The 13,102-nt window shown below is 39.3% G+C and overlaps 1 protein-coding gene across 1 annotated transcript in view; it reads right to left on the bottom strand.

Moving 5' to 3' along the window:
• hectd3 (HECT domain containing 3) overlaps positions 1 to 13,102 on the bottom strand; it is a 67,798-nt gene that overhangs the window by 30,401 nt on the left and 24,295 nt on the right. Inside the window, exons 9-14 of the mRNA XM_069938869.1 lie at positions 12,358 to 12,439; positions 11,433 to 11,615; positions 7,019 to 7,071; positions 1,483 to 1,547; positions 688 to 791; positions 151 to 270 (exon numbers count right to left, since the gene is read on the bottom strand). Of these exons, the coding sequence (XP_069794970.1) occupies positions 151 to 270; positions 688 to 791; positions 1,483 to 1,547; positions 7,019 to 7,071; positions 11,433 to 11,615; positions 12,358 to 12,439 (607 nt within the window). The remainder of the gene's footprint in view (positions 1 to 150; positions 271 to 687; positions 792 to 1,482; positions 1,548 to 7,018; positions 7,072 to 11,432; positions 11,616 to 12,357; positions 12,440 to 13,102) is intronic.

Genomic DNA, 13,102 nt, shown 5'->3' with positions numbered 1-13,102 from the left:
CTTTGCTGCAATGGGTCAATGTGGAAAATGACATCCTTACAAACATTCTTTAATTCTTCACAACACGTCTTTTGATAACAACACACCAAAAATCCTTTAATGAAACAATAAAGGATTTACATAGAGAATAAAAAAAAGCCAAATTATTACCAAAAGCTCTCGACCTCGTAATGCCGCCCCCATCAGCTGACCTATCCATTCGTACTTTCCAAATTCTTTGCAGGATGGGTTAGGAACATATACATCTCTGGCTTCTCCAGTTTGGTTGCCCTGGAACAATAACAAGCAACAAATGAATCATCTTTACCCCATTTTGAGCTTCCCAGTGATGCAATTATGTTGGTGATTTACAAAATTGACCTTTCCATCTGTCTTAATTGTAATCACCAAGTTGCTACAAATGCACATAGTAATTATTGATAAGACATTAGAACACAGCTTGTAGACCTCCAAGGAATTATCACAGCGGCTGTCCAATTATTTCAGAACATGCTGCTATTACTGTGAATATTTTACTTGAGCCAAAGGATGCCATAGATAGATGGTTACATAGCAATCTCCAAAACCAAGTACTTTGCAACCAGAGGGAAACACACTTCTGCACAAGTTCATGCCATTAAAAGGAGATGAAAAAAAAATTCAGAAGATCTCCAGGAAATTGTTTTCACTAGACATCTGTAAACAAACCTGATTGGACGTTCGTACAAAAAAGGGCAAAGGCACAGAACTATCTCCAGAACTTGGGCAAAGCTCTTCAGAGATATCAGAGAGACTATCTCGGAATCCACCACCTGTTGGTTTAAAAAGATGGTCCGTTTAAAAAAAACTAATTTTGATGATTAATGTTGAATTTTAATATTTGCCTAACTACTTACAAAACAGTTTATGCATTTTTCACTTATTAATGACTTTAGTACTAGACATAATTGTTTTGCAATTGAATCACAATCATTCCAATATTGATATTATGAAATATGTGAAATAAAGTTAACTGAAAGCAGAATATAAATCATTAAAGAAAAAAAAAATAAAATGGCAACTTTTGTGTCTGTTCCTTGCAGATCCTCAATTCATTATAATCATTCTACTCTACGTGTTGCACGACGTATAGGTTAACTCGCCTGGATAGCTTGCAGAAATAGATTTCACTGCATCTCATTACATGTGACAGTAAACAATTCATTCACGCAGAGATGTCCATTGGGATAGACTGGTTCACTGATGGCTTATGCTTTAAGTTAAACTGTTCAGTAAGATTGTGGTTTCTAATTATTAGATTTTCTTTTCATACATAGGTCTCTGATTTATCCCTAATTTCTTATTATAAAAATTACTGAGATATAAAATTGTAGGAAAATTATTTTTAAAAATGTTAAAAGAACCAGAGTTGCTGAAAATCTGAAATAGAAACCATTGGAAACACTCAGAATAATTAGCCTCTGTGGGGGAGAACAGACAAGTTACTGGTTGAACAACGCTTACCTTGATCAATAATTCCTTCAGAGATAAATTTACATTCCCACCACTGGTCATAGCGAGCTGGCCACCTTCAAATAAATTAAAACTGCTGAAGGTCATTATTGCCTTGTATATTTGAGTTTGCATTTCAAAATTAAGACTTAGGCAATAGAAACAGGAGTAGGGCATTCAGCCAATTGAGCCTGTTCCATCATGCTCCACTGTTTAATAGGATAATGGACGTTCTGACATTCCTCGAGCATGCTTTCTTACACTTTCCCCACATTCCTCGATAAGAAATCTGTCAGCCTTAAAATAGTCTTGGCACCCACAGTCCTCTGTGGAAAGGAGTTCCAAAGACTCAACCATCTGAGGGAAGAAATTCTTCCTCATCTCTATCTTAAATGGATGCCCATATTCTGAGAACATACCTCCTTCATAAGGAAAAACACTTCATTTTTTATTCTGTCTAGTACCCCAAAGATATTAAATATTTCAATGCAATTGTCTCTCATTCCTCATGATTACAAACGAATAAAGTCTTTGGCTGTTTAACTTTTCCTTACAAGGACTATCCCTCCATTCCTAGGCTCATCCCAATGAACCTCATCTGAATCATCATACATGGCCTCTTTGCAAATGTACAAAGTGCTGGCAAGACTTCCCTCCCTCAATACCCAACACCCCCTTGAAATTTGCACGTTATTGCATTCGTTTGCCCCATTAGCTGCTGCACTTGTGTGAGGTCTTTGTGTTTCATGTTCAAAGGCTCCTCAAATCCCTTGTCCTGCATACACACCAATGTTACCTCCGACACAATTGGCTTTTTTCTGAATCCTATGAATGTCCTGTAACATTCTGAAACCTTTATACTCTTTGAATTCTTTTTTTGTGTTCTTTCTTTCTTCAAAAGTGACCAATATTTTCCAATATTTTATTCTCAAGAGGCTGTCACTCACAGAATCTCTCACTATTCTTTTGAGCTGTTTATGCCCCCCTCAAAGATGCCTTTCAATCTATCTTTGTTTGGTGTGGGGTTCACAGATTTCACAACTGTTTATTCACTTTCAACCTCTGGGTCATTAGCAGAGATTGGGAACAGTTGTCGTCCCAGCACAGAATTCAGCAGTGCCCCATTGGGAAATGTTGCCAACCTGCAAGAGATATCTCTATCCCCAAACTTGCTGTTTCCTGCCCGTTAGCCAATTCTCCATCCACCTGAATGTTACCTCTGACACAATGGGCTTTTTCTTGATTTATAAAGTGTCTGAAAGTAGAAATATAATACTGGAGAAATATATCTATTGGATCCCCTCTATCTACTTTTGTCAAGACAGCTATGATTCCCCTTTCATGAAGTGGACTCTACCTAATTAGATAGAGTCCGTCAAGTAGATTTCCTTATTTGATTCTATGACTTTTACAAAGTAGATAATAGAACAATTCGTTTAAGTTACTGTGGTGGTACACCACCGGCCTACTGCATGAGCGCAAGGGGACAGGACATCACCTGGCTGGCTGTCAATCAGTCAGCCTGAAGGGATCAAGCCCCACCTGATTGGGTGTCAATCATCCTCCGGGATATAAGCCTGTGCCGCCCTCTCGAAGCTCACTCAAAGTTACTGCAGCTCCGTGGAAGTCTTTGTGGATTAAAGCTTGTTGTACAGTCTTTACGTTGTGTGTGTCTGATTCTGGCTAACAGCACACCACAGTTACCTACTTTTTGTCTCCATCCCCTTTTCAAAAAAAAAAAAAAAATCTGGGTGTCATACTGGTAGTTTTCCAATCTTTTCACACTTCTCCAAAATAGAAGAATTTCTTGAAATGCATCCACTGTCATGGTAGCAACTTCTTCAAGGATTTCAGGATACAAGCCAAGTGAGCTAGGGGTCTCCTTCTGCCCTGTTAAGTTTGCCTTAAGCTATTTTTCTCTTCTGGCAGTGATGGTATTTATTTCCTCCTCAAAATTATTCAGTATTAATAAATATTCAGAGTATTTTCTACCAGAATAACAGACACAAAATACCTGTTTACCTCTTCTGCCATTTCATTGTTTCCCATAACTATCTCAGCAACTTCTCTAAAACATTCAACTGGATCTCCTTTTTCCTTTTTAATTACTTACACAAAATCTTGCGGTCAGTTTTTACATTCCTTAGTTTATTTTCTATTTTTTTTGTGGTTTTAGCTGGGTATCGAATTTATCTCTCTCCTTAGATCTGTTGCTACAGCTTGCCTCCTTATTCCTTTTTCTCTTCAACTTACTACCCTCCAATCCATGACTGATTCATCTCTTCCTTACAAATCTTTCCTCCCTACTGGGATACAATTTTGCTGAGTGTCATAAATTATCTCCTTAATGACTGCTTTATTTAACAGTAGACTAAGCTGATAGATCATCTTCACAAGATAAAGGAAAAGGCTAGAAATTAGAATTGGATGCGAGAACAGTTTAGGGTGGAGATGCAGAGCAGACTCAATGGGCCAAATGGCCTACTTGAGTCTGCTCTGCATCTCCACCCTAAACTGTTCTCGCATCCAATTCTAATTTCTAGCCTTTTCCCCATATCCCTTGATACCCTAACTAATTAGATACCTGTCAATCTCCTCCTTAAACTCCCCCAGTGATTGGGCCTCCACAGCTGTATATGGCAACAAATTCCACAACTCTATGAACCTTTGGCTAAAGAAATTTCTTCTCATCTCAGTTTTAAATGGGTACCTTCTAATTCTAAGATTGTGCCTTCTTGAGCTGGTTTCATCCACCAAGGAATTCACATCTACACTGTCCAATCCTTTCAGCATTCAATCCCCCATCATTCTTCTACAGTCCAATGAATACAGTCCAAGAGCCGCTAAACATTCCTCATATGTTAGCTCTTGCATTCCAGGAATCATCCTGGTAAATCTTCTCTGTACTCTCTCCAACACCATTACTTCTTTTCTAAGATAAGGGGCCCAAAATTGTACACAGTACTCCAAATGACGTCTCACCAGTGCCCCATAGAGCCTCATCTACACCTCTTTACTCTCATACACTATTCCTCTTGAAATAAATGCCAACATAGCATTTGCTTTCTTTACTGCCGATCCAACCTGGTGGTTCAGGTTATCCTGCACGAGGATCCCCAAGTGCCTTGGCACTTTGAATTTTCTCCCCATCCAAATAATAATCTGCCTGTTTATTTCCTCTCCCAAAATGTACAATTTGACATTTCTCAACATTGTATCTCATCTGCCATTTCTTTGCCCGCTCTCCTAAGCTGTCCAAGTCTCTCTGTCATCTTTCGGTTTCTTCAACACTTCCTATTCCACCACCTATCCTCCCTGATAATCTATAAGCCAAGTCTACTTTAGTCAACTTTAACATCATTAGAATCATCTTTATTTAAGTAAAACAGCAGCATTTCCAATCCAAGTTCCTCCCTTGTGAACTTTAGACAAAACTCGATCATACTTTCATTTATTGATTTGCTCCCTTTTCAACAGTGTGACTATGTTGGTGGCGGGGGTTGGGGGGGTGGGGCGGGGGGGATCAATAGACACTCCTCTCAGTGACTTATTTTTTTCTGCCTTTCTTCAACCTCACAGGAAATGGACCCAACTTTTTCTAAGCCTATATCATATCTTTCAAATATACTTGTTTCATATCAAATTAATAGTGCAACCCCACCAACTGTTCCTTCCTGCCTGTCCATCCCAAAAATCAAATATTAGGTTTCTAGCTTTGAACTGCTTGCAACCATATTTCTGTAGTGGTTATCAAATAATGCTCATCGACTTCTATTTATCATACAGCAAGTTACAAAAAAAAAAATCAGGCTTTCTTTTTAGCCATTTTTAAATAGACAATAGACAATAGGAGCTGGAGTAGGCCATTTGGCCCGTCGGGCCAGCACCGCCATCTTAGATCATGGCTGATCATTACCATCAGTACCCCTTTCCAGCCTTATCCCCATAACCCTTAACTCCGTTACCCACAAGAGTCTTATCTAAATCTCTTTTGAACATAGTCAGCGAATCCGCCTCTACCACCCTCTGTGGAAGAGCATTCCACAGATTCACACTTCTCTGGGTAAAAAAATGCTTTCTCATCGCCGTCCTAAAGGGCCTACCCTGTATTCTTAAACTATGCCCTCTAGTCCTCGTCTCCCCCATCATTGGGAACAAGTAATCAGACTTCACCATCCCCCTGATGATTTTGTATACCTCAATCATGTCCCCCCTCATCCTTCTAAACTCCAATGGATACAAGTCCAGTTTTTCTAGCCTTGCTGCATATGACAACCTTGCCATCCCTGGAACTAACCTTGTAAATCTGCGCTGCACATCCTCTATAGCTAGTATGTCCTTCCTCAACTTTGGAGACCAGAACTGGACGCCATACTCCAGCTTGCCCCTTTTTAGTACTGCAATCTTATTTGTCTCTTGCCCTTGATTTCTGCAGGTTCTCTTTTGCACTCTACTGTTCTTTCCTTCATTTCTATCCTTGTTCCTCTCTTGTTAGTTACCCCTCTTAGGTCCCCGTTGCACACCATTATTATTTCAAGCATTCCAAACAGCACCCAGCTAGGTAATGGGAAAGAGGCATTCTCTGGATTAATATGTTAAATAAGATAAATTTCACAAAAACTTGATCAAACTCAATCCCAGTGACAATCTTATTCAAAAATTAAATAGTTGATCTGTCATCACTGCAATAAAATCCTTTCCAATTGTGTTGAATGCAGACATCCACTTAAAGGGGACAAACCTATTACAGAGATTGCTAAAGAAGATTAAAACAGATAGTTAATCAGATAGATACACAAAATCTCCTCCCAGTTAGTTTCTAACTATCACTGACTACTGAAGCAAACATACCTCTACTAGAATCTAAAAGCAATATGCACATATTAGTTAATTTAGTTATTTTAACTTTTCAGTGCTATGTTTCCTTTAAAATTCTCTTTTTATAGCGAACTTTTGGATAAAACTGGTCTTTATTAGGTTGCTTATAAATCTGTAATCAACAAAAGCCAGAGAGATTCCTAATTTGTGCCCTCTTCTGTTCTTATTTTCATTTAATAGTTCACTGGTAAAGAAAGGGAGGTTAAGGAGTAATGAGAAAGTAATGACTAAAATCCAAAAGCTCCATTCCATAGAATGGCAATGTAATAAATGCAGGGTGTAAATAAAAAAATCAATGCATTGCACGCTTTCAGCATTTTGCAATAGAATCATTGGTTTCAAGGACGTAAACAAAATTAAATCCACCCATTTTGACAGCAGAACCATCAAAGGCATTGAGAGGTTATGCATCTCAGTGGCAGAGCACTAATGAAGAAGAAAACAAATAGGAAGGGTTAAGTTAAACAAAAAATAATGTAGGGAACTCTAATTTAGAATTGCAAGCCAAAGTATACCTTAAAGTACACAAAGAATTGTAGTTTGCAATTATATGCATCAACTGAATGACTAATTTCTATCAAAAAGCCCGAGATACAAAGCTTTTTAATCTACATTTCGAAAAATCCTCGTCCGTTTAATTTTTGCATATTCTCAAATCAATAAATGGTACCTGTAATCTAAAGGTTTCTCGCACTTGTCCGAAGGCTTCAACCCCTCAAACATCTATAAAGAAAGAGAGTAATACATTGGATTTTAGGACTGTATAGCCTCAATATATTGCTGTCAATGTAGCCTGGATTTCAGAAGTGGATTAAAAAAAATCTAAATCACTGCAAGGGTTAACATGCTGCCTGATTCAAACTTCTTTTCCCTCGCAAAGGACCATTGACTGATTTTCAGACTTTAAATAGAAATGAGCAATTGCAGAAGAATCACAATTCTCATTTCCTGATCACTTGCAAAAGGGGAGCAGATTCAGTCTTTACAAATCTACTGGCCCGTCCCCAGCCACTGTCATACATTCTGCAATAAACTTTGGATGGTAAACCAAACTACTGCCATAGGACTATGGAATCTGAAATGGCTTATCCAGAATGATTAACTGAAATGTTTGAATAGCTACAGAAAGTGCAGTTGAGATGAATGGAGATGAAAGACAAATAGAGAGATGTGGCAGCTCGCAATTGGGGAGATCGGGCTGGCACATCACACGGCAGCAGACGCGGACAGAGATCGCTAAAGAGACTCCCAGGACAACGAACCAGTGGGGGTAGAAGCTGGGACAGCATCAGACCAACAGCCCTAAAATGGCGTTGGTCAACCTGCCCAGCTAACTCACCAGAAAGAGGCTGGGGAAGAAGGGCATTCATATGCATGGACGTTCCCGCCTGCTATTGTCATTCATACGGCTGACTCAGCCAATCAGCAAAAACGGCGGGAACTTGAACAGTATAAAAGCAGTCTTTCCAGACCTAATAAAGGAGTGAGCTTAATCTGCCACACTGTGTGTGCGTGTGCGTGTTTCTTTGTAGCGGTCGGCTACAGAGTATTATTTGGTATTTGGGGAAAGTATCTTTTGCCAAGTAGAAGGTACAATGAAGGGATGGAGCTGGAACAGTGGGCCAGCTCCAAATCCAAAAGATTAGCAAGACAAGGCTAAAAAGCATTTAATGAGCAATTTTTTTCAACCCTTCTAATCACAAGAGACTCATGTTTTCTTGATAAATAATGCCCGTGAGTTCTGAAAAATAAAAATAAGCAAAGAAATGCAGGAAAAATTTAGCAGCATATTTCAAGATCTCCTGAAGCAATTTCGACCGAAAAGCCAACTCTACTTCTCTTTCCGCAGGTGCTGCCAGACCTGAAATTCAAGCATTTCCTGGGTTATCTATGGTGCAGTATTGCCACTGCAGGCATCCATGTTTGCATACAAAGCATTTCAAACTCTGTCATCATTACCAACAAAACTTTCAATGTCAGTCCTTTCAAAGCAACTCCTTTTCCATTACTCTTTGAATTCATTCTCACCCTAGCTTCCAAAAGTTTTCTCTCCTCAGATGCTTTTACTTCTACTTTTAAATCTGCCAGACACCCAACTACCTCAACCACTTCTCCCTCACAAACTATTACATTTCCAACCTTCCTTTTTTCTCCTGAAGATCTTTAAATATGCTGTTGCCTCTCAGTTCACGCCCATCTTTTCTGAAATGCTCAAAAATCCTTGCTGCCATGTCACTGATGCACAAAATAGTTTTTTTTTTAAACACCTCAGAGGGCATCTAATGTGATTATGCTAAACGTCCTTCTTAACAAATCTGGAGCCACTGACTTGCTTAATCCTTACATCTTCGTCCTTTCTCTTGGCACTACATTCCAGTTGGATGCGACCACATTAAAGCTTGGTATTCTTTTCATTCAGTCATTACTGGAAAAAAAAAGGTGCTCCTTTTTTATCCCTCACGATTAACTTTGCTGCTCTCAAGATAGTCTTCACCCTTCGCGATACTCTATCCCTTCATCAATTCTGAAAACACAGCTTCAGCTTTCAAGCTCTATCACACCACCATATTTCTCCACGTTACATTGTCCCTTTTGCATTTCTGTCCAAAACTGAGGCAGAGAAAAGCTTCTGACAGTGGTGAATTGGATCAGTATGTTTGCTGACGACACAAAGAAAGGAGGGGTTGTAAACAGCCAGGAAGTTTTTCAAAGTTTGCAGAGGGATCTTGACCAACTGGGAGAATGGGCCAAAAAAAAAAAATTGGCAGATGGAGTTTAATGCAGACAAGTCTGAGGTGATGCATTTTGGAAAGGCCAACCAAGGTCGGACATACACAATAAATGATAGGGCATTAGGATTGCGGAGGAACAGAGATCTGGGAATACAGATACATTGTTCCCTGAAGTTGGCGTTGAAGGTATATAGGGTTGTAAAGAAAGCTTTTGGTATCTTAGCCTTTATAAAATCAAAGTATTGAGTTGGGATGTTATGTTGAAATTGTATAAGGCATTGGTGAGGCCAAATTTGAAATATTGTGTGCAGTTCTGGTTACCCAACTACAGGAAGGAAAGGAGTGCAGAGAAGATTTACTAGGATGTTGCTGGGTCTTCAGAAGCTGAGTTACAGGGAAGATTAAACAGGTTAGGACTTTATTTCTTGGGAGCATAGAAGAATGAGGGGAGGTTTGATAGACGTTTACAAAATGATGGGAGGTATAGATAGAGTGAATGTGAGTTGGCTTTTACCACTTAGATTGGGGAGATAAATACGAGAGGTCATAGTTTTAAGCTGAAAGGGGAAAGGTTTAGGGGGAACATTAGGGGAAAGTTCTTCACCCAGAGAGTGGTGGGAGAGTGGAATAAGCTGCCATCTGATGAGGTGAATGTGGGCTCGATCTTATGTTTTAAGAATAAACTGAATAGATACATGGATGGGAGAGGTCTAGAGGGTTATGGAATAGGAGCAGGACAGTGGGACAAGCAAAATAATGGTTGGCACAGACTGGAGGGGCCAAATGGCCTGTTTTCTGTGCTGTAGCATTCTATGGCTCTAACACATTTGGTACATCAACCAGAACATTCATTTCTAACTCCTCAATAATACCCAGCTATGAGGACCAGGAAAGACTATCCTCCACTACACATCAACAACTCTGTAGTAGAGAGAGTGGAGAGCACCAAGTTCCTTGGACACTTAACATCTCCTCACTTGTCAGAAAAGTGCAATTATGACTGCACTTCCTGAGAAGACTGAAGTGGGCAAGGCTACCGGCCACCATTATGCCAACCTTCTATAGGAGCTCTATTGAGAGTCCTCTTGCCGGCTGCATTACAAAGTGGTATAGTTGCTGCAGAGAAATGGATCAGAAGTCAATCCACAGAACCATAGGAGTGGCAAAGATGATTAATGGACTCTTTCTACCCTCCCCCCCCACCCCCCCACCATCTACATAATCTACTGAAGAGGATACACAAAATCAATGAGGACCCCTTCCATCCTGCACACATCTTTCAGCTGCTCTCATTGGGAAAGAGATACAAAAGTATCAGAACCAGCTCCACCAGGCTGGGAACAAATTATTCCCATGGGCAGTGAGGATGCTGAATGCCCAAAGGAACTGTTTGCCCTAACCATCCGAGACTCTCAAATTCATAAAACAATACTTATTTATTTGTATAGATGAAATACTCGTCCTGCATATGTATTGTTTTTCTGTACGTGTGTTATGTCTGGCTGTATGCCTGTACATTTTGGACTAAGGACTGGAGAGCGCCAGGATGTACTTGTACCATCAAATTAAAATAAACTTGACTTGAAATCCCTTTATTGCTTGGTCCTTCCTTTCTTCAGAATCCCCTCTGCTCTTGCAATATGTTTGTCCATCTGTGTTCCTTCATTTCTGGTCACTTGTTCTGGTTGATGTAGCAATGTGTTAGAACCATAGAATGCTACAGCACAGAAAACAGACCATTTGGCACCTCCAGTCTGTGCCAACCATCATTTTGCTTGACCTACTGACCTGCTCCCATTCCATAACCCCCTTGACCTCTCCCATCCATGTATCTATTCTCCCAATGTGATCCTATATTTAACTGTTTGGACCTTAAATTCTGGAATCCCTTCTCAAATGTCTCTGCAGATCCTTCCTCTTTTTACTATAATCCTTTTAGTCCAAGTGCCTAAAAATCACCTTATGAAGTTACATTTACATTTTTTTCAACTTTGCTCTTGTACATGTGAAATTTTAACTTCATTAAAAAGTGCTAAAGAGAACACACTACTTCACTTGGATCTTTATCCTCTGTATTAGACTGCATAAGAATGATAGATTTGGTCTACTGGGAGCTAGGATAGACTGAAATGGGCAAACAGCCTCCTCTGGTACTGTAACAATTCCATGTGTCTATGTATATTTCAGTACCGCAGCAGATGGTGCCTACAATCTCAATGAATCATTGGAAAGAATGATCAGAAAAGAAATTTAAAATTAAATAATTTAATTTCAATCACCACAAGTCCTACGGTAACAATTCTAGATTTACCTATACATGAATGCAAATCGTTTTGAATCACTTTGACATACCTGTGTGAACACAGCATTTTTACAAAAAGGATCAAGGGACGGGTTGTTACGATGCTCCATGGCTATTCGCCGATTTATGTAGAGTTTTGGCATGGAGTAGGGTTTGTTGGTTTCCGACTCCTTGAGGCATTGTGTGATTAGGGATGCGCGTCGTTTTGAAAGTAAGAGGAATTGTTTGATGTGCTGGAAGGCAAAAAAATCACTTTTATCAACTTGTTGACCTGGATTTTGCAGTCTTCAGTAAAGAATAGATCTCATCATTTCACTTTGGAGACACCTGCATGCAGATGTTTGAGTGCTTTGGAATGGAAGTTTGCTTTCATTTCATTTCATTCCAGAGCTATGCTCTATAGAGGGGATCTATGAGCTCTACAAGCAAAGGTGAACCTCATTAACCAATTAAACTGAAGAATCCTCACTAAGGCATGCAGAATCTAAACCAGAAGCTATAAAGCAAGAATTACAAGCTCAATATAAATTATAAACAAGAGAAATAAGGATTGAGTATGTGAATGGCATTTTGAGAGAAAGGGAACACATTTAAAAACAATTTAATTCTGCAATACAATTAATCTTAGAAGGGACAAGATGTGAAATTTGTCATTTATCAGAGTGGGTATCAGTGTTTATGTAAAAGACTGGAATACAGCACTGAAGGATGTGTGAAAGGAGTAGAAGTCATATCAGATTTAAATGAAGGAGGGATGGAGCTTTGGCAATGCATTGGAAAACAGCATTCAGTTCCCCACAAGTTTCTTGACTTTTATGAATGACCTTCCATGATTTTATTTCTTACAAACAAATCATACCCAGTGTATTATTCTGTTTTAAGCTGTGTACCCTTGATTGCTTTGGACTAGGGCACATTCATCAGAATTAGACCTAAACCATGAAGATCAGTTAGCTCGCAAGCTGAACAGTTTACCTTCAAATGACCAAATGATCCCACAGTGTGGTCCCAGGCCGGCACTAGGTAATGAATTAGATTGTCCAGGAGTTTCAGAAATCTAGGCAACAAAATAGTTTAATTAATATGGACAAAGTAGATAGTCACTTCATTACAATTAAGCTTAAAGATACACCATCAAGCACAATCTCCATAACAGCCTACACAGTGCCTTCAAATTCCTGAAACAAGTTCCCTTGCCCTTAATCATGGTGACTATCCCTAATCGCTTTTCCAAATGTACGTAGATGCTGTTTCTCAGAATTCCCTCCAGTACCTTACCCACAACTGATCAATCAATCAACTGATCAATCAATCAACTGATCAATCAATCAACTGATCAATCAATCAACTGATCAATCAATCAACTGATCAATCAATCAACTGATCAATCAATCAACTGATCAATCAATCAACTGATCAATCAATCAACTGATCAATCAATCAACTGATCAATCAATCAACTGATCAATCAATCAACTGATCAATTTTCATTTAGCTTAAGATTCCAGCATTTACAGTTCTGAGCTTCTGGGAAGCATTTTCTGAAATCCCAGGGATTTATAGCTTTTATGCACCCTAAGATTTCCAGCACTTCATCTTCAGTAATGTGGACTCTCTTCACGTCATCACTCTTCAGAAATGTGGGCTCTCTTCAAGACATCACTCTTCAGTAATGTGGGCTCTCTTCAAGACATCACTCTTCAGTAATGTGGGCTCTCTT

This window comes from Narcine bancroftii, chromosome 5 (genome assembly GCF_036971445.1).
Source record: "Narcine bancroftii isolate sNarBan1 chromosome 5, sNarBan1.hap1, whole genome shotgun sequence".
NCBI classification, from domain to species: domain Eukaryota; kingdom Metazoa; phylum Chordata; class Chondrichthyes; order Torpediniformes; family Narcinidae; genus Narcine; species Narcine bancroftii.
This window is presented reverse-complemented; position numbering and strand designations above follow the sequence as displayed.